Raw genomic sequence first — 22,415 nt, 5'->3', positions numbered from 1 at the left:
AAGGAAAACAGCACAGGGCGGGGGGCTGTTCCTAGGAGCTCAGCCGCAAACCAGATGTGAGCCTCAGGCTACTACCCCGCTCACAAGGCCTTGGGGGGGGGGGGTCTCCTTTTTTTTTTTTTTTTTTGCGGTACGCGGGCCTCTCCCTGTTGTGGCCTCTCCCATTGCAGAGCACAGGCTCCGGACGCGCAGGCTCAGCGGCCATGGCTCACGGGCCCAGCCGCTCCGCGGCACGTGGGATCTTCCCAGACCGAGGCACGAACCCGTGTCCCCTGCATCGGCAGGCGGACTCTCAACCACTGCGCCACCAGGGAAGCCCCATCTCCTCTTTTAAAGGGTGTTCTCTGAAGTCCCTTTGCTCCCTCGGATTCCTTCACACACAGATGCTTCCAGGACAGAGATTCACACACACACACACCCCCCCGCAAGGTACAGGGTTCAAGGCTTGGCCCTTCTCCCTTAGAAATCCTGCCCCAGTGACCACCTCTATTCCAGTGACACTCAAATCTACTTTTCCTACTCAGATCTTCTGCTGGGGGACATTCCTGCATCTTTACCTAAACATCACACCATCAACTCCATTCGGCATGCCAAAAATCAAGCTATGCATCTTTATTCCAAAAACTGGTACCCAAGAGACATCCCTATATCTGCCCATGTCCCAGGCTGCAGGCAAGGAGTCCCACCGTCCCTTACAGCCACCTGCTGGGTTTTTCCTTTATTATGTTATTAAATCCATTATTTCCAGTCACACCCTCATCTCTCACCAGCCTACAGAAGAGGCTTCTAACTGGATTCTCTCCCTTAGGACTCAACCTTCCTCCCTCTCCTCCCACCATCCTAGATAGAACAGCCACGCTATATATAATATGAACAATATAAACCCCCTTCCAAGCTCACTTCTGCTTTCAAGATAATGTCTAACCCTTCAATCTGACAGTCCTGAACCTCCTTCCCTTTCCACCCTTGATTATCACAACCCCCCAAACTCAGTACAACAGCCCCGGATGTCCTAAAAAATATTCTAGAATATTACTCCATGAAATACTCTCCAAGGTCAACAAACATGTTTGGTGCAGGTATACAAGACTCCTTACTGCTTACTACTACATTAAAGGCTCTGACAAGTCCTGCGGTAAATAAATCTGTTTAGCCTCACATTTCCCAAAAGTACCCGGCCCCAGGAACTTTTGTAGCATTTCCTCTATTTAACTGCTTTCTTCGGTTCTCTGAACGCCTTCTCTTGCCCAGAACGCCAGCCCTCTGTTCTGCCTTCCATTTGTGTCTCTGCCTCGACTTCCCTTTGAGGGCCAGCTCTGGCCTCACCTCCTCTGGAAGCCTTCTGCCCACCCTGCCATCCGTGCTGCTTCCTTCCGTCACCCCGGAAGCCCGCACTGCCAGGCCTAGTGAAGAGCCTGGGCTCTGAATTCAGAGAGACTGTGTTAAATCCCAGCTCTGCCCTCAGCAACTCAGATGGAGCTGTTCGGCTTGCTCTGTGTAGACAGAGATAACAGGATCTATTAAAGAGAACTGTTACGGGGATTAGTGCAATTAGAAGGTCAGATCCAGCACAAGGCCGGGCACACCACACATTCACTAAGTAACAATTAGCCATTTTTCTTCTAATTTGTTATCAATGCTTTGTCATTTATCATTTTCTGTGCGTCTTTTCCATGGGAAACCACTGAAAGCCCCAAGGCTTCTCCCCCGACCCCCTCTACATAATCAGGTTTAACAAATAGTGTGTTGATAAGGCCACCACCACCAACAGCTCCCCTTCCACCAGGTCGCAGGTGAGTGCACCCCTGGGCAGGGAAGAGGACTCAGCAGCCCCGGGCTATGAGCACTGAGGAGAGGCTGTCCAAAGAATCTTCAAGGCAGTCAAGTCCCATAACTTCCCAGAACCCCTTCCCCCGAGGCGTTACCATCCTGCCCTGCCCCCCACCACCTGTCCACCTTCTGCAACCCTGGAAGGGTGGGGAGGCTCTCAGGAAACCAAAGCGAGTGGGTCTCACCCAAAAAGTGGACCAGGCGGCCCCTTTACACAGGCCCACGCTGGGCAACAATGGGCTGCCGTGCGGGTTAGGGTTTAAACTTGAACTTTTCAACTGCTGTTTTTAAAAGCTTAAATTTTCACCACAGGCCTTTTCATTCATGTGACTTGTTCAGTTAATAACTGGAACTGAGAAGTTTCATTTCCACTTCTGGTCAATCCCAACTTGTGTTTTTCTTAATGCGTTTGTAGATGCTTCTCTGAACGGTTTAAAATACCCCCATTTCACCCTCTGAGCCACTCTTCAAAAGGCTTCTGAAAAGCAGATTTTTATTTATAGCAGGTGGGAATGACATCTCTAAGATCCGGGCACGAGCGTATCTTTACAGCATCCCCTGGCTACTCTGCGGACACCCTCCTCCAGCTTCCCTCACACACACACACCCCAATTCCACCTCCAGCCTCTCTCCCATTTCTCCATTCGCCTTTCCTGCTCTCCAAGCAACAGGCTCTGCACCAATCCAAACTTTCCTTCTTTCCATCTACAAAATGATAACAGCCTTAATGTGCCTTTTCTGATTAGCAAAACGATATATATTTCGTTGAAAATATATACATGTATGATAGATACGAGCATGGGAAAAAAATTAAAATTACTTGAAATTCTACCACACGTAGAAAACAAAACCACTGACTATATTTTGATCATTATCCTTACAGCTGTCTTTTTATAAAAATAAAACAAATCCAAACTTTTAGAGAGGACCACACTGACATGACATTCTATAACCTGCTTAAAAAAAAAGCAAAAAAAAAAAACCCCGCACACCCATACGTTATGGAAATCCTTCTGTGACACTGCATATAGATTTATGTCACCATTTTCAACTGATCTAACCAATCCCTTGCTGGTAGGCATTTAGGAACAAGCTCATCTTTTAAAAATGCTAACGTCTCAAAATATTTGGATATACCATTGAGTGGGGGAAAGGTCAGAATTTGGTCTGTGCATTTTTATTACAATCATGAAAAACCATAGTGTCCAGGCATAATTAAACCAACTGTGCTAAGTGGGAGAGCGCGAAGAAATGTTTATAAAAGTGGTATTCAAACAGCAAAGAAAGTCGTTCAACAAAAATAGCTCGTAAAACGCAAACGCCTCATTATCTTAAAAAATGCTATGATAGGTCACGCCTTAGTATAAAATATTTCAAGCAGCTGATCTCCACTTCATTGGACCTCACAGTTTTCTTCCCAAGGGGAAAAGGAGACCGTGGTCTGAAGCCGTATGATCTTTGAGAAGAAGGGGAAGAGGTGAGGGGTAATTCTGAGGCTTGAGCACTTGAGGGAGCCCACTGAACCACGGGCTGGGGGCTCAGAGCCCACCCAGGAGAAACCCTCAGCAAATGGACTCCACGTCCACATTTCTTAGCAGTCCTGGTGGCCCTGGAAGCAGCGTTTGAGCGCACATGGCGTGTCTGGTGTGGCATGGATGCACCAGGACTATATATAACTGTAACATGAAAATGAGAGGCACAGAAAAGTAGCTGCCTAATGACGGCTGCGATGGTCATGGAATTAATTAATATTCACGAACAACAATCATCGATGGAGTCCTTACTTGATATCAAGCTCTGTAAAAAAAACACTGTATGTACAGGCACTATTAGCTCACTTGATCCTTCCAAAAACTCAATGAGGTAGGCACAATTACTTTCATTCCCATTTTACTGACCAAAAAAATGGGGTACAGTTGAGTAACTTAAATTATCTAGCGAAGTGTGGGAGCTGGTAAAGGACCAGTCAATGTGAACGCAAAGCCTGCACCCCCAACCTGTACACACTTCATGGTATTTACAAGCCCGGCACGATCTAGCAACGTGACATTGGGAATCGGGGTGCCCACCCAGACGTCGAGGGCAGCCAAGCCTCACACCTGCAGTCTGTTTTCCAGGGGGAGGAGAGCCTGGGAGCGAACCATCGTAATAAACCTATACAAGAAATCCACCACTGCCTTTCACTTCCAGGAGGTCACCATGGAAATGCACAAACCCAAATGCGCCCTAGAGCCAGTCCTCTCCGATCTATTTAGTTTAGTTTACACGTGCCCCTCGTCTGGGACTTCGGCCACGTCACCATGGTCATTTTTTAGCAGTAAAGTGGAGCGAAGGCACTCATGACTAATCACAGAGGTCATTCCTGGAGGCAGCAGAGCTTGCAAGCTGAAACACAGTCTATTTAACTTAAACGTGCCGGGTGGAAGGGCTAGGATACGGTATTTGGGCAAACCGTTGACTGGGGGTTTGGTAGAGCTCTGGCTTGGGCGGCAGCGCCCTTCTCCCACCCGCCCCATCCAGGCCGCGTGGCTCTAGGGCTTGGCTCTCACGCAGGCACAATCCCCGACTCTTCCCCGGGCTCTAGGGAGCAGAGGTAGTACCACCACTCCAGGGAGTGATGGGGTGAGAACCAACCAGCACGGAGCCAATAGGAAGCCAGGAGGGAGGGAGCCCTGCAGCACGAGGTGGAAACGTGGCCCCATCCCCAGGCACAGAGCCCCGCAAGGATTCAACCTGTACAGAGCCCCTCATGACTATGGCCACACTGAACGGTAACCACTGGTTTTCTTACCCCTTCCCTGCCTGAGCCCAAGCACGGAGCCTGTCTCAACCATCTCCAGGTCCCAGGCACCTTCAATTAGCAGGCGCTCAATAAATATTTAGGGAATAAATTTCAAAGAGTTCTGGTGGTGGTTGTACAACAATGTGAATGTCCTTAACGCTACCGAACTGTACACTTGAAAATTGGTAATATAGGAGTAGGGGGAAAAAGGTTATTATGGGGTTATATGAAATCATGAGTGTGAAACTTCTGAATATTGTAAAGCACTACAGAATTTAAAGAATTTTTCATTCAATTAAATATAATTAAAACCTTTTAAAATGGTAAGACACTTTTATGTTATATATATTTTACCACAATTTAAAGAAAACGATAATAGCATGTATTACAGAAAAAAACAGTGGTGGCACTCAGATACTTCTAATACTCATTGTATGAAATCTGGCATTGTGTGGGTTGAATAATTGGAGTTTAAGAAGTATGGGGTGGGTTTAATTAGGTAACTGTTATCAATGGTGAATCATGATTCATTGAAACAAAATGTCACAAACAGATGTCAAATACGACACTCAGTAGGTCCTTCCTGGTGTCCTAAAGCATTAGCGAGGAGGCCCCAAATCCACCCAAGAATTTGGACTCTTCCTCACAGCCTGCCAACCGCAGACCTTAGAGGTGGCACTCTCACCTGTGACGGGAGAGAGAAAGCTGTCCACAAACCTCCCTCACTCCCATCTCCCTATAGGATGGAAGGGTGGCGTTCCACAGAGCAGATCTGTGGATGTTACTAAATCCTACTGGAAAGAGATGGCCGATAGGTCTGAGAGGTTCTGCTTCTTTAATAAGTATATGTGGTGTATGAATCTCCAAGGAAGGGGGCCTGGAAGGAAGAGTTTCACGTACCTCTGTGACCCAGAACCTTACAGCCTCCTGTTACCACCCCTGGGGATTTCAACAGCCTGGACCTCATAACAGGAAACATCAGTGTCACAGACGTGACGGATTATTCGGAATATCGGTAAGCGCAGACCTGGCTCCCCGGTTTACTACCTGTGTGATGGCCGGCAGTTATTTGAATTCTCTCAGCCTCAGTCTTTTTCCCTTTAGAATGGAGTAAGGACTCGGGCTCTGAAATCAGACAAGTGGGCTGTGAATTCTGTCTCTGGCCTCTTGACCAATGGAAGCTTGGTCAGGTTCCCTGGTCTTTCTAGACCTCAGTTCTCTCACTGTACTATGGGAGCAGTCACGGTACCCACCCCAGGGGTGACAGTGAGGGTGGGATGACAGGATACAGGGAAAGCGCTCACTGCAGTGCTCGGCACAAGGTCAGCACTCAACACACTTCATTCTTTGACCCTAAACACTGTAAAGTGCTATATGAATGTCAGCATCCTATAAGGCCCAAGCCAAGTCCCACTCTTCTCTTATGAAGCTTCCCTTGCGGGAATCTAAAAGCGTTCTCACCTCCAGGCTTACGCGGTGTGGAAGACCACTATATTCACCACAAATGTATCTGGCGTTTAGGCATACACTGATGTCTAGTATTATATCCTACATTGGTATCTAGTGATTCAGATAGAAGAAATCTTATGTCAAGTTCCTTTTTTTCCAAAACATAATGGGGGGGGGGTTAAATGAATTTAAAAGCTACAAACGGGGCTTCCCTGGTGGCGCAGTGGTTAAGAATCTGCCTGCCAATGCAGGGGATACAGGTTTGAGCCCTGGTCCAGGAAGATCCCACATGCCGCAGAGCAACTAAGCCCGTGCGCCACAGCTACTGAGCCCATGCTCTAAAGCCCGTGAGCCACAACTACTGAGCCTGCGCTCAAGAGCCTGCGAGCCACAACTACTGAAGCCCGCGGGCCTAGAGCCCGTGCTCCACAACAAGAGAAGCTACCACAACGAGAAGCCCACGCACCGCAATGAAGAGTAGCCCCTGCTCGCCGCAACTTGAGAAAGCCCGCGCGCAGCAACAAAGACCCAATGCATTAAAAAATAAAATAAATAAAAATAAAATAAATTTTAAATAAAAATAAGTAAAAGCTACTTTTTTACCTACTGTAAAAAAAAATTTTTAAGGGAAAGATATAACGTTGAAAGCTAAAGTCTTCCATAAACTACCTCCTGGAGACAATCAATGTTGACAGTCTGCTGTGATCTTTCCAGATTTTGCATATATAAACATAATTTCTTTACTAAAATGGACTCATGCTCTGTATACTAATCTATTTTTTTCCTCAGATATCAGTCCATGTCAATACATAAAGATTGACCTTATTCTCTCTTAAACAGCTATAGAGTATTCCAGCATATGGCTATACTATAATTTACTTAACTGGTTCAATATAAACGGATACTTAGGTTGTTTCAAATGAATGATGACTTTGGGGCAAGATCTGTGCCCTCTATTTCCGCATCTTCATAGAGGTGGCACTGTGCACATGGTGAGAATTCAGTAAATCCTACTGTGTAAACTCCAAAAGTATTTGCCTCTGGGTCGCAGATGGTCACTGGGATGCAGTCCACCTAATATAAATTTCAAAAGCCAGCGCTGCTGTGTGAAGCCTGGATAGTAGTGGGCAATATTTGCAGTGCTGGCCCTGAGATTTAACTCTCAGACCAAAAAGACAAATAGTTCAATATAGTTTCCATGCCGGCTGCTTTCCCATATTAAAATTATTTGATGACCCAGCAATTCCACTCCTAGGTATATACCCAAGAAGACTGAAAATATTATGTCCACACAAAAACTTGTACACAAATGTCCATGGCAGCATTATTCATGTGATGTGATGCAAACAGCCCAAATGTCCACCAACTGACGAAGGGATAAAGGAAATGCAGCATTTGCACACAGTGGAATATTACTCAGCCGTCAAAAAGAATGAGCTCTGATACACACTACTACATGGATGAACCTTGAAAACGTTAGGCTAAGTGGAAGAAGGCAGTCACGGGCTACATGTTGTATGATTCCACTTACATGAAACGTCCAGAACAGGCAAATCCAAAGAGAAAGAAAGTAGATTCATGGCTGGGGTAAGACCAATGGGAAGTGACTGCTAACTGCTTTGTTTGGGGGCTGATGGAAACGTAGAATTAGATAACGGTGATCGTTGCAAAACATGGTGAATATACCAAAAAAACCACTGAACTATACACTTTAAAATGCTGAATTTTATAGTATACAAATTATATCTCCATTAAATATGCAAAAAAGATTCTTTCAAAACTGGTTATCAGTAGGTGATTCTACTTTACCACTTCTTTACTGAAAGAATACGACGTGCAAACCACTGGAACGCCAAGTGCTGGGCTGGGCGCTGGAGACACGCGGTGAGCAAGCCCTTCTCCTGCCCTAGTGATGAGGTCCCATACGGTGGAGGTGGGGCAGTAAGGGCCGAGATGGGGGGGCGCAGGGGATGAAGCGCTGAGGCAGGAGCAACGACCCTGCCCAGGGCAAAGGGGGGGCTTTCCACAAAAAGGGGGCTGTGGCCTGAGGATCGAGGACCAGCTGACCAAATGCAAAGCCAGAGTGTCCTAAGGGAAGAATTTGTATGAAGGGACAGAGGCGAGAGAAACCTCACAGCGGGGCTGAAAGATAACCAATAGGGAAGGGCCTTGTTACTCAAACGTGCCAAATGATGTAATTTAAAGATGCAACAAGTACTTGACTCCTGTTATGTACCAGGCATCGGGCTAGATGCTGAGAATACAACAGGGAACCAGATCTATGCAGACACTGGCACAGCTTTTAGTATGTAACGTGTATTTTCACGGCTACAGGATAAATGGGCCACGGCTAACTGATTCCTTGGTTTGAACATGGTATTTTAAAAGGACAAGGACAAATCTGTCAATATCTATCAAAAATACAAATGAACTTATGCTTGGAACCAATCATGCCACTTCTGGGAAAATATGCTACAAGATATGCCTGTATAGGTACCAAATGATGTGCGTACTAAGATATTCACTGCAGCATTGTTTATAAGAGCAAAAGACTGGAAACCACCCAAGTGTCCATCTGAAGGGGACTGGTTAAATGAAGTACAGAGAATCTATACAATGGAAGACTAAGCAACCCTGGACACAAATGAGGAAATTCTCTGTGTGCTGACATGGAAAGATCTCAGGGATATTGTGCAAGCAGAAAAAGGCAAGGCATGTAAGAAAGGAGGCAGGAATACGTATACATATACCTCTCTCTCTATATACGTGTGTATGTGTATACACACACATATACATACATACACATATAACTACACATACATATATACATGTGTGTATGTGGAAAATCTATCATATATTTATAGCTGCTTGTCCCAGACGGTGGAGGTGGGGCAGTAAGGGCCGAGATGGGGGGGGCACAGGGGCCGGAGCGCTGAGGCAGCAGCAACTACCCCACCCAGGGCAAAGGGGGCTTTCCAGAAAACCTAAGAAGGATATGCAAAAATTAATAAAAGTGGTTACCTGGGGGCAGGGGAAGAGAGCTGGATGGGAAGAGGTAGGGGAGGGACATTTCTCAATCTATTCTTCTTACATGTTTTTGATTTTTGAACAATGTGACTGTATTGCCAAATATCACCTGTTCAAAAACATTCTTTTTTTAAGCTTTAAAAGGCCAGGATTCTAGGTTCTCCGTCTGTACGCACACGCTAAAGTAGCCAGCATTCCTAGTGAGCTCAGGAGCAGCTGAGAACCCAGAGAAGAAAGCATGGATGGAAAGGCTGCAAACGACCACCAGCAGCAGCAGAAAGGCAGCTCAAGACGCACTCCCCTGTGTGTGCGCTGGCCCAGCCTTGATCGTTTCACGCCAGCTACGTGTCAGGCACAGAGGGGTGGGGGACACCGAGAAAATGTGAAGCAACCTTCCTTCCAGGGGGCACTCATAGCAAGTGCAAGGAACCAGCCTTGTCCCTTCTGCCTGTGACTCTCCTGGTACAACTCTGATAGAGTCACTCCCGTGCTCAGGAATCTGCAGTGGCTCCCTATTACCTAAGCCGGGGAGCAAATCCAAACTTTGGGCCTCCGCGGCCCTGCCTGCCAGTCCAGACGCATCTTCCATAACTTCCTTCCTGAAGCACCTCCCCAGCTTTGGCAACACAGAGCCACTTTCCACCCCCTTACCTCTCTGGCCTTTACACAGGTCCCTCCTCTGCCTGGAACACCCTCTCCCCTGCCCATCTGCCCGGCCAGCATCCCTCAGGCCTCCAGGCCCAGCGCAAACTTCTCCTGTCTACAGTGAACTGTCCCCAACCCTCCGGGGGCTTCTGCGCCCCCCTCTGATTCACACTGTACCCGTGCACATGAGAGCACCTACGATACCGCCCCCTCCCAGACGACTCCGGGCTCTGTGACGGCAGCATCTTTGCCTCGTCATCTGTGACCCTGGCCCCAAGAACAGTGCGTGGCAGAGAGCAAATGCTCAATGCGAGTCGGGCTCAATGAATAAATGAGAGAAATACAGAGGCAGGTGGCAAGGAAGTGTGAACTCTGTTAGGGGCCAGGGAGAGCGTCTGAGCAGGTGGTACCAGTGCGATACAGGAGGTGGGCATCAAGGGAGAAGCGCGAGTCAGTCCAATGAAAGGGGGAGAGGGAAGATGGGGGAAGGGTGCATAAGCAAATGGGAGGCATGAAAGAAAAGTGTTCAGGAACCACTAGATGGTTTGTGACAAGGGGTCAGGGCAGGGGCGGGCCGAGCGTGGAGGACAAAGGCTGGTCAGACTCCAGGGGAGCCTTGAATGCCATGCCGAGCAGCCCAGACTTCGGGTGGGCACCACCAAAGGGCTGTAAGGGAGGGAGACCCAGGCCCAGCTCCGAGTCTGAGGACATCAGCGGAAGCTCCGTGGAGGAGGGGCCAGAGGGGAGGCCAGACAACACGCTGAGGACCAAGGTAGGACTCACTGTCACTGTTCAGGTGAGAGAGGCCCAGGGTCTGAGCCAAGGCCGAAGAGCAGCGCTCGAGCGGGTACACAGAGCAGCGCAGAAGGTCAAGCTGGTGGGACTTAGTGACCAGACGCGGGGGCGAGGCCAAGGGAGCAGTGACCGCGGGGGTCTGCTCTGACACATGCACTTGCTTTGAAGCATTTCCCTCCTCTGCACACCATGTAAACTACAGGCACTGGGGGTCAGGGGGATTTAATAAAATCATGGGTGATCACCCCCAGGCCTCGGGAAGAAGCCTCCCAGGGTTCCACCAGGGGGCGAGAAATCAGACAAGGGGCAAATCTCCTCCTTCTGTTCCCAGGGGCCTGGCACCAGCTCAGAGATGGAAGGCATGTGGCAGATCAGGCAGCCCTCACCTTGTCCAGCACACGTCAAAGAATGACGACTGACACCTGTCAGCACCGCCTGGCAGAGCGCGGGCGGCCCCTCACGTACAGTGAGGGCAGCAACTCTGTGAACGGAGCTGCACACAGGCCAAGGCTCCCTCCTCTGTCCCCAGTCAACCCCCTGCAGACCCATTCCCGCCCATCCCTAGGAAACCTCCCCAGAGGAGCCCCCCCGCCCTCCGCATCCTCTGGCACTGGAACAAACCCGGCTTCCTCGGGTCAGGCCGCCATACTTGAGCGTAAGCCTCTTCACGGCTTATGCAGCCGAAAGAAAAAAGCGGGGGGCGGGGGGGGAGATGTTCCACCTGGCTGAGGCCCGACTTCTTAAAAAATCAGAAATCACATTAGATGCAAAACATACTGTTTGAATAAGTCCGAAGGACACTTTGGTGATAAAGCCACGCGAAGCTGGCACCACACAGTGGCACAGAGACACCGGAGTTCAAGAACAGCCCCGCACCGGGCAGCCTCGGGGTACAGCGGCTCCCAGGCGGAGCCCTCCTCCCTCCCTGCCCCTCACCCCCGCCCTAGTCTGACCCTCACAACTGCCGGGGCGCACAGCGTGCCTGCCACACCGAGTGGACACCAGGGAGTTCAGGTGTGTGGGTCCCGGGGCATACTTCTCAGTTGGGGTGGAGACTGAAATTGTGTCGGGGGTTTGGGGGAGTTCTCCTGGGGGTCAGTGCCACAGCCTCCTCACCAGACTCACCTCCAATCTCACCTCCAAGTATCTCCGGAACAGGGGACACAGCCTCACATCACTGTACTCCCGAAGCTCTTCAAAGACCCCCGCTGCCTCCGGGAGAAAGTCTCAAGCTGTCGGCCACCACCACCCACCTGCCCCAGCCACTGCTCCCATCTTAACGTATTCTTTCTTCTGTAACCTTGGACCAGATACCCAAGCTTCCTGTAACTGTACGTAAAGTGAGTGCAGGTGGCTGTCAGCAAGGGCCTGAGTGACTCGCCCGGTGTGGAGGTCACAGGACAGGGCACAGGGCTGACCTCTCCATGCATCCCGTTCCCAGCTGTGTTCCAAATGCTGAGGGAGCCCCACACGGTCGAGGCATCACTCCAACACCTCCCGAGTGTAACAGGAACGATGGGGAACACGCACTGGGCTCTCATCCTGCAACAGGCCGTCTTCCGAGCGCTGTGTCTGTATTAAATTTCGTATTTTGTGTTGATGTTTCTAATCCTCCCAACGACTCTCAGACATAGTATTATCCCCATTTTACTGATGAGGAAACTGGGGCACAGAGAGATTAAATAATTTACCAAGATGACACTGCTAGGACATGGAAAACCAGAATTCAGACCCAGGCCATGTGGCTCCAGGCCCACGACCTCAGCCCTATAATCCATGCCTCTAACAGTCCCTAACAGAACCACACCACAAGGACCCCTCATTACCTATTACTACACAAACGAAAACCAAACTCTCAGGAAGCGACGTGGAGACCAGTGCTGTCCAACAGTACTTTCTGTGATGATCAAAATGTTCCATCTCAGCGCTACTGGGGACTTGAAATGTGGCCGGTGTGACTGAGGAACTGAATCTTTCGTTTCATTTCGTCTTGACGAGCTTATGTTTAAATAGCCAGGTGTGGGCTTCCCTGGTGGCGCAGTGGTTAAGAATCCGCCTGGCAATGTAGGGGACAGGGGCTCAAGCCCTGGTCCGGGAAGATCCCACATGCCGCGGAGCAACTAAGCCCATGTGCCACAACTACTGAAGCCGGCATGCCTAGAGCCCGTGCTCCACAATGAGAGAAGCCACCGCAATGAGAAGCCCGCGCACTGCAATGAAGAGTAGCCCCTGCTCGCCGCAACGAAGACCCAGTGCAGCCAAAAATTAATTAATCTAAATAAATAAATATCCAGGTGTGGCTTGTGGCTGCCTATTGGATGGCACAGGTGAGGCCTACATTTGGTGAGTCCAAAACTGTGACATTTCAAACGTTAACCATAGCAGATAATTCCTACTTGAAACTAGGCTTCAGGAGGAAGTCACTAAGTGCTGATGCATCTCCTCACATCTCTCCCCCTCCAGTACTGGTGTTAATTCCCTCTCATAATTTCGAGGCAGAAAGCATGCCCGTGGGTAGAGGAGCTGCAGGCCTTGCAGATGGAGTGGGAGTGTTATCAGCTGGCTGGGCAACGCCTTAAGCACGCTGCTGTAGGTGCGGGGTTGGGGGGCGTTTCACACTCTAGGCTCACCCTACTGACTGAAATAAACCGGCCCCTAGGGGCGCGAGGGGTGGCGGGAACGAGCGGGTCCCTGAACGTGCACACACGCTCCAGCCAGGGCCCCGGACCACCCTGAGCACCGGCACAACGAACGCTGAGTGGGCAGGGCAGGCGCTGGCCGTGCCGCCCAAGACAGAGACCTCTTCTAGCTCTTCCCGGGTCCCCTGTCAGCCTGGCAGGGGCCACACGGCCTCTGACTCCAAAGTCACAGACAGAGCCCACCCCCTCTCCCATCCCAGGTGATTCCTTTCTAACATATGGGTTTTCTCCTCCCTCACCACTGGTTCCACTAAGCTCCATGACATGTCAAACCCAAATTCAGGCTAGATTTCAACTCAAATAAGAAATGAAACCAAAAGCAGAAGTTGAGACCACTACCTCAACTTCAGAAGGTAGTGGAGGGCAACGTTTTTCTCATTAACCCTGAATCTGTGTGGCTGTGGGGAAGGTGCTCCTTCAACTGGAGTGTTACCCATATGTCCCAGCCCTGTTCTGCATCAGCATCTTAGGAAGGCATGACTGAGACGCAGAGCAACTGACACTCCCAGGAAGCAGCGGGGCCCAGACTGGAGAAGGGACCGCACAGCTACTTAGGGGCAGAGGCCCCGGGGCCCAGTCCTCACCCCTCCACCGCACAGCTCCCTGCCCGGGCTCTGTCGCGGGGACCCTGGAAGAGGAGCTCGTGCCTGCACGTCACGCCAAACCAGAGACCAAACTGCAATTACAGAAAAGAAAAAATCAGCGATCCCTCATTCCTTTCCACCTCCACCCCCTCTTCCAACCAGCATACAAACAAGTTATTCCCTGCCCATCGAGGTCAAAAGCTGACCCGGTACAAAGTCAGAGAGCAAACCAAACACTCTGAACTCCAGAAGTGTTGGGTCTGAAAAGCCCCATCCCGTCCCAAGTCCCGAGGAAGAAGTCCCTCGGAGAGGAGATCCTTCTCTGCAGGGCATCGTGAAGGGACGCCGCGACTTCCCGCAGGACTCCGGGAATCACGGAGCGAAGGCCTGCCTATCCTGGGATCGCTCCTCCAGGTCAGGAGCGCCCAGACTGCCCTTAACCTTCAGGAAAGGAGCTGATAATACATCCCCTGTCACCTCTCACCCCAAAGCCACGTTCTCACTGACTCTCAATGCTATCTTTTCGAAGATGCCAGCACTGTGCTTGGGCATGCACAACAGACCAGAAACACTTGTTAACTAACCAGTGAGGTCGCGGGCTTTCCTCAAAGCAAGAGGGCAGAGGTTAACAGAGCAGGAATAGGCATGTTGCTATATGTTACGTCCCCACGCTTTGCCCATAGGGAGGCACATCCTTCTCCCTCCCCAGAGCCACGGAAGTCTTCATCATTAAAAAGTCTCTTTTTAAAGTTCTCCGTGAAAACAGAGTATCTGCGCCTTTATGATAAAGACGAAAGAACAAACTGATTAAACTAATGATACTCTGTCCTTAAAACTTAAGGAACTTTATTAAGAAACCCTCTTCAAAGGCAGGACAACTGAGGCTCTGAGGATGATGTCCTTTCTCACCTCAGGTGCGACTCTCACCCCCACTAACCCAAACGGCACATCACAGATCCCGCTGGGGTCTGATGTTGGAAATCTTAAGAAACCCTATGGAAGAGTTCTCTGAACCTCAAGCAAGGTTCCAATCAATGAAGGCCTCCGAGTGCCAGAAATCACACCTTGCACACACATACACACTCACTGCCTTTGGTCAGTTCACTCATCTGCAAGGCTGTGACACACGAGATGCCCAGGAGTTACCGCCGTGCTTGTCTTCTGCCTGCTGACCACTCAGGGTGTTGGGTCTCTATTCAATAAACTCCCCCCTCCACCAACGGCAATGGCTTGAGGGTGAGGCCCAATGATCTGTCAGTTGCACCTGCCACTTTCATCAAGTTCAAGACCTCACTTCTATCCACAAACAGTCTATCAGCTTTAAGCTACCACATCGTGACCTCCTTGAAGACAGGGACCCCACCTGGTTCATCTGCATTCCCAGAGCTCCACACAAGCACACGGCAGGCACCCAGTCCACAAACGCAGCACAGTTAGGAAGGATCTGTCAATTTCGAGGCTTCTGCACACACAACGGCATTCAAAGGCAGCGTCGGGAAAGCCAGTGAGCAGATGTGTAAAAACGCACTGGGCTTGAGTCAGATGATGTGGGTGCAAGCTCCAAGTTTACCAGAAATTCACTCTGCTGCCCTGGGCAAATCACCCAACCTCTGGGGTCTTATTTTCCGCTTCTGTAAACATAGTAGATGACATCTAGGTTTCCCTTTAGCCCTTAGACTTGTAAAACGTGAAGAAAAGATGTGCCCTTGAGCTATGGCCATGATATTCACTTGATGAGACGGGCAATGAGGATACAGCAGGCAGAAGCAGCAACTCTCACGCAGATGTGGGCTAACAGCAGACAGTGACTTTAACAGGAGGTAAAGCCTCTGCCCACTCGCCCACGGTCACACGTGATACACACGTTTGGGTCACTCTCTGGAGTCTTTCAGGGAGTCACTGCAAATGGCAACGACTCTTCCAGACAGAAAAGCCTCCAAGTGGAACAGTGACCCGTAGACATTACTTCCAGGTAATAAACAGATTCCACTCAGACAGAGAAAACTAAAGCGGCCTGTGGCTACGTTCTGCAGACGCCCCATTGGTGGAAGCATCGGGGCTGAGCTCTAAATGTGAGCCAGACGTGGCTGGCTTCTTGTTTTGGCTCCAACTCTTAACTCGGAGCGGATGGTCCCTGGCCAAGTCTCTCCTCTAGAAGCCAGGCTCTGGATGGGTATGACAACCCCCATAAACCATCCAGATTACAGGGTGAGGCTAGTAAAGCATTTCGCAGACGCAAAATGCTGCCAACCCCTCGAGACAGATGAGGGGAGCTGTCAAGAGGCAACGTGGCTCGGGCGGAGAGCCACAGAGCAGCGGCTCACCTAACCCTGCGTGCCCCCAAGTTCCCTCCAGGGGCCTCCCAGCCCCCCACTCCCAATCGGGCTCCGCTCCTTCACGCAGGAAAGCTGTGTGAACCTACACTGTCCAGGAGACCTGCCTGCAGAGCTCTTCAAACTGCAACGTCAACTCCCAATGTTAACCAGTGGTGACTAAGCTGGGCTGGGTTTCCTTCCACTGGGGACACGTGAGACTTTGAGGTAAGTCAAGGCAAAGCAACAGGCTGTGTGAGAGACAAAGGTCTGCTCGGGAAACGAGACGGGCTGTGTCAGGAGCCGTGGTAGTAGCTTTACTGTTTTCTTTTCCCTTTTTTTGCCCCCTTTTCTTTAACCATTAGGTACCAATGGACACCAGATACACAGTGCTGGATGAAAAGGTTAAGAGATCGTATCAGTAAAGTTTCCCACCAAAGCTTGCTAATAGCACTCTGGCTGATTAGAAAGCACTTCTGGAGTTTGGGAACTCTAATCCGCTCTTATCAACCCTCCAGCTGAGGCATTTATCAGGGTGGGAACGGGAGATATATCAGCTCTGCCACAGACTGATTTCTGGGGCCCCTGCCCACGACGAAGCAGATCAGAAAGGAGCTCATGCCTGCCAGAGTGAAGTTTTCTCCATAGCAACACATGCGACTCTGCAAACAGGCAGGACTAGACCAGGCCGGACAGTGCCCCCAGGAAGCAGCGGCCGAGGGTGCAGACAACAGAGGGAGCAAGAGGAAAGTGGCACCGACGGAGCGGGCGGGGCAGCTGACAGCGGCAGCTCTGAGACCCTCCAGCACCCCCAGCCCACCTTCCAATAAGATGGATGGCACAGGGACAACAGATGTTCTCTGTGGAGCAGGGGAAAGAGGCACCCAGGGCAGAGTGATCGCCCGCTTTGGAGCAGACAGCTGGCACTGGAGAACTTGGGGGAAAGGTCTCATGGAAAAAACAGGTCCTATCTAAACTGAAATTCAAGCCAGGCTGATGGCGGACGGTGTTCTCACACACCCAGCAATGACGCCAATAACAGGGGCCACCCGCGTGGCTGCTGAGACCATCAATTAAGCGCCCGTGTGCCAGGCCCAGTGCGGGACACCTGTACCTTCATCGTGCTGTGAGGGTTAAAAACTCACTCACTGATAAACACCACCTTTCTGGATGTCACATTTTTGCCAAAAGAAGAAACGGGGATCACCGAGGTGCCCTTACATCCCACAGGACAGGGTTACTTACACTTGAGGCTGGACCAGGAGGTACACTAGTTTCAAATCTCTGCTCTTTTGTTCAGATCACTGAAATGCGGGTAAAAATCCAACCACAGAACAAGGGCACCTAAGAGACTAAGTGGCCCTTCTCGGCTTCCCCTGACTCATTTCTCTAGAACGCCACTGATGAGCCACGTCAGAGGCTGGAGAGGAAGATGCGTAAGTCAGGAACTGTAACAGCTGGCAGAAGAACATCTTCAAAAGCGATTAGGAATTAAAGTAAAAGCGACATCTGCCCTCAGATGTACATCTGTGCCCTGTGCACGGCTCTTTGTAATAACAGAATGTAAGCAGAGCTGTCTTACAGCACTAATGCTAAGGGGCAGGACCAGCAGCCTCCCTTCAGGTTGTGATGTCTGCAGGGATGCCTGGGAGGATGTACACTGGTGCCACGGAACCCGTGTCCTGCCAGGTCGTGACACAACGGGCTCCCACCATGCACGCTGCAAACACATCACCCCGACAAGCTGACCGTGGTGTCAGCAACCGGGAAGAAGGCAGTTCCTGGAGAAAAGGTGGCTCCACCACATCTGCCTCCAAAACAATTAAAAAGCAAAAACCAACCACTACCCCCAAAGTTCTCTGGGCCCTAAATTCTTAAAGTCATCACAGACCAAACAGGAACCCAACCTCCAAATGACGGGCCCAGAATTTCAGAACCATTTCCGTGCTGCAGAGCCAGCAGCGCCTGCAAATGAGCTTTGCAACAAACAGAAAAAGTCTGTCTCGAAATGACATTTTGTAGGTAATGTACAAGTGGCTTCCTCTCTGCTGGATGTGCCCCCTTGTTCTCATTCTCTGTTCTCGCTAATGAGCGCCTTTTCCTCTCTCTTCCCCCTGCCTGTTTCAGTTTGAAACGTGGCACTGTGGCACCAAAGGAACAGGACATTGGAAAGGGAAAGGAGAGGGGAGGCGGCTTTCACATCTGACACACACCCCACTGGCTGCCCACACCCTGAAGGCCGCTCCGGCCGGGCTCCACCTCAGACAGGCCTGAAGGACCAAAGTGTGGAGTAGAAATCCCCCTTGCACCACCTCTCCCCAGCAGAGTCAAGAAAGAGAAAGCTGGAAGGGAAGGAGGGGGGAAAATAAAGCTCCACATTCCTGACATTTTTTAGCCAAGTGCTGTGGCTGCACAGAACAGCTCTATTCCAAACAGCCCGCAGGATGGAAAGAAAACCTGGGCTCAGCGGGAAGAGCCTGCCCCTGGCCTCGGAAATGGGAGAAGGAACCTCAGGAGGGTTCAAAACTGAACCACACAGAGGTGGGAGGGCAACCCTTTCATGTGTGTTCCCCAAAGGAAGTGATCCCAAGGGAAGGAACTTGGAGTCATCATCTCCCAGGGGACAGAACTAAAGTCCTGGGGTTCCTGCGGGGGAACGAAAGCCCCTCTGAACGCTGGTAAGCTGACCAGTGAGTTGGGGAAGGGGCGAGGCAGGGAAGAAGTGGAGACCAGTTAAGATGCAAGGGCCAGGCTGTGGCTGGCTGGGGTGGGGGGGAGAGGGCCCCAGCTCATTGGCAGAGGCTAGGCAGGGGACCCCAGAGGGAGAAGTAGCCAGGAGACTCGCTCTTTGTGGGAAGAATTATAATTGAGTTTTCCTGATTCAGCTTCTGAATGAAGGCATCCTAGCCCTGCCCAAGTTAGAAACCCAAAAGCCTGCCGTCCTCTCTCCCTGCCTTCCCCTCCCCTTTCCATCTCCTTCTGTCCTCACTCCTAAGAAAAAGTGAGTCGTGTTAAGTGCTGGCCTGCCCCCCACCATCTGCATCCCTAGGTACACACACACATACACACCACCCCTCCAGGGAAGAACCCAGATGACCCTGAGTGATAGCTTGTAAGTCCCTGGCTGGTTTACCCCAACTGTGAGGATGCCCACATGTGTTTCTCTGAGGTCCTGCTCTCATCTGGTAGGGAGAGCAGAGTTCCAGAAATCTGAGTCCCCCCCGCAGATACCTGTCTCTGTGGAGAGTCAGTTGGTAGGTACAGACAATGAAGACCTACTGTGTGCCTAGTGCAGCAGAACACACGTGATTCATAAGGGAGGTCTGGACACGGCCCTCCTCCTCCCAGACCAGCCTGCACCGACCCACAACGTACCTCCAGTGCACCTTCCTGAGGAGACAACCTGTCCTGTACGTACAGATGCCGCGGGGCGAAGGTTCTACCAGAAGAGGGTGGTGGGACAGGGAGCCGTGAGGCAGGCATTTCAGCCCTGGCCCTTTCCACACTCCCCAGTTCAATCCCAAAAGGGGGAGGAGGGCAGGGCAGTTTTTTCGGGGGTTTTTTCCCACCCTGGGCCTTCCTCTTGTCATGTACTGGAATTAAGGGCTCCTTGCACTTTCCACCTCCCATGGACGGCCAGGTTTAACCAACAGGACTTTCCACCAGACCAGAGGCAGCGAGGGAAGGAGGTACCGAGCTCAAATACTCGGCAGCTCTCTTTGAGCAAAGGTAAAAGCAGGTAGAGCCACCATCCTTAATGAGTGCCAGACACACAGCAGAGAGACCCACCAGGCTATGCAAGAGACGTCGCTGGCTGTGAGGGCTACAGCTGTCACGTGTCTTTCCAACCACACCCTCCAAGTCTGGTGACAAGGCACTGGGAGGCCTCTTAGAATGGAGGACAGCAAGGAGACACTGAGAGCACTGGCTGGACCAAACAAATTTTCTCCTATCCCGCTAAGCTATTATGATCAACAATAACAGGGTTTCAGGAGCAAAGGACCTGATTTCACATTGGTAGAACCTGTTATGGCTTTTGCTGCTCACATGATCTCAATTAAACCTCACAATAACCCTGTGAGGAAGACAGGTTTTACTCATCTGTAATGATGGGGAAACTGAGGCTGCATCTGTTTTTTATTTCGTCAAATTAGTGACAGAGCAGGGACCGTGACACGGGGACCACCCTGGCTTGACAAAGCCCTCGCCGCCGATACATCACGAGAGCTGTCGGGGTGGGTGGAAGGAGTAAAGGAGGCCTGCAGACCCTGAAGCCCAGCCAAGGACACATGCAGACATCCAACGCTGACTCGGCCGCCACAAGAATGTCCCCAGCTTGAGGGCAGCTTCGCTGACCAAGCAGGGCCCTTGTCATCCTTAGAGAGGAGACAGGGAACCCAGAGACAGAGGCACACAGAAGAGGTGATTAGCCACGCCGGGAATCTTCCATCTTCAAGGCAATTTATAGAGAGTTACAGCTTCCTAACCCATTCCTGAGAATGCAGATAAGCTGCCCACGAAGTGTCACTCACGTATCTGACCCTTGAGACAAGACAGACCACAGCAAGTCCTATACTCAGCGTTTGCCAGTTCTCCCTACTTGTGAATATCACATTTTTCTGGCTGTCGGGAGTAGGGAATCCTTCCCATCAGCCCCCTTGGATTCTGACCCCATTCGGGCTTACTAAAACTCCCTGCTCTATGAGGCCTGCCCCAGCTGTCCTGAGTAGGACCCCGTGGTCTCCCCCTACCCGAATAGCTTTGAGAGAATCACCTTTCCCCTAAAAGCAGAGGGTATCCCTGGTCCACGCCTTGCTCCTGTCACAGGAGAAGCTCTGGGTCCACCACAGCTGGATCTGAATGAACAGTTCACAGAGTGAAACAGGGTTTATGAAAACTGGCCTTTTGGGCAAGAGTAAAAAAAAAAGGGGGGGGGAGGGTGGCGGGAGGACGGCAGAAGTGCACTGCTGGGATGGGGTCAGGGCCACACGTGAACACCCCGAGTCTGGCCCAGAGCGGAGGATGCAAAAGACCCCGAAAATCAAGTGGGAGGAGGTAAAGGGCAGGGGTCCCTCCCACTGGAAAAGCCCAGAGGAGCTAGCAGCCACGGCTTGGGAAGGGGAGTTGTGCAATGACTGCGGGTCTGGGAGTCTCCGGGCTTGGCTCCCGGACACCAAAAAGGAACCCGCGCTGGGCGGGCCGGGTGGCAGCTCTGCGGTTGGTTCGAGGCCAGGCTGAGGATTCGGGGCTGCAGGGAGAGCTGCAGGGTACGGTAGGTGCCCAAAAGGGCGGCAGGGCAGGCGGGCACGGCGCGGAGCTGGCGGCGGTGTCTGGGCTGACTAGGAGGCCGAGGGGCGCACAGTGCACAAAGCCGGGGGTGCGGGGGACCGACACGGCGGCCGGGCGCCCAGGCGCAGACGCGGACCCCGGAGACCCGCAGGGGGACGCCGGGCGGCGCGCGAGAGGGGCGCTCACCGCCCCGCTGTCGCTCACCTCGAACATAAGCCCGATGAGGACGCAGAGCACCAGGCAGAAGCCGATGTCCGCATGGTTGTGGATGACGAACTCCTGGCTGAAGAGCGGGTAACTTTTCGTCCTCCGGCGGAAAGCCATGGCAGCGGGCGCGCACGGCCGGCGGGGCCCGCACCCGGCGCTCACCAGCCGCCGCGCAAACTTCTCGAGCCCAGGCCCACTCCGCCCGCCGGCCCGCCGCCCTCTCGCCCTCCCGCCCTCCCGCCGCCGGCCCAGCGCCCAACAACTTCTGGGGCCCGCCCCCTTCCTCCGCCCGCCCCCGCCCCCGCCCCCGCCGTCCGGAACGGCCCCCGGCGCAGCCCCCTCGCCGCCCGCGGCCCGCACTCGGTGCGCCTGGCTCGCTCGGGCCCCGCCCCCCGCGCGGTTAACCCTTTCGCCGCCGGGGACGCGAGGGGGCGGGGCCGGGGCCGGGGCGGGGCCGGAGGGCGGTGCGCCAGGCTGGGTTCCCCTTGCCCGGCGCTCGCGCCCCGCCGCGTTCTCCCGGCCGGGAGCTGGCAGAGGAGCGCAAGGACGCACGGCCCTACCCGGACAGGAAGTGGGTCCGGGTTTCCCACTCCTCGGCGGCCGCTCCTTCCTCCGCGGGAAGGGAAGGGCCGCGGAGGCCGCGGGCTGGCCGCGGGGTGGGCAGCTCAGCTCGGTGCTTCCGGAGGTGCGGGCTGTGGCCTTGAGGGGCTGAGAGCCGCTCAGGTTCGGTGCTGGCCGGCATCCTCGTTGGCCACAGCGGCCTGCACGGATGATAATGAATGGACGGTTAACCAAG

At 52.1% G+C, this 22,415-nt stretch overlaps 1 protein-coding gene across 9 annotated transcripts in view; it reads right to left on the bottom strand.

Moving 5' to 3' along the window:
* TRAM2 (translocation associated membrane protein 2) overlaps positions 1-22,415 on the bottom strand; it is a 150,361-nt gene that overhangs the window by 47,915 nt on the left and 80,031 nt on the right. For 2 of the 9 annotated variants that reach the window (XM_067752719.1, XM_067752720.1), the window contains exon 1: positions 21,617-21,847. The exons of 2 other annotated variants lie outside the window; for them this stretch is intronic. In XM_067752719.1, the coding sequence (XP_067608820.1) occupies positions 21,617-21,736 (120 nt within the window). In that variant the 5' untranslated portion in view covers positions 21,737-21,847. Of the gene's footprint in view, positions 1-19,498; positions 19,931-21,616; positions 21,848-22,415 lie in introns of those variants that run through there. 5 more of the 9 variants (XM_067752715.1, XM_067752718.1, XM_067752717.1 and 2 more) reach the window with 4 other exon arrangements.

The sequence above is a fragment of the Pseudorca crassidens genome, chromosome 10 (genome assembly GCF_039906515.1).
Source record: "Pseudorca crassidens isolate mPseCra1 chromosome 10, mPseCra1.hap1, whole genome shotgun sequence".
Classification (NCBI taxonomy): domain Eukaryota; kingdom Metazoa; phylum Chordata; class Mammalia; order Artiodactyla; family Delphinidae; genus Pseudorca; species Pseudorca crassidens.
This window is presented reverse-complemented; position numbering and strand designations above follow the sequence as displayed.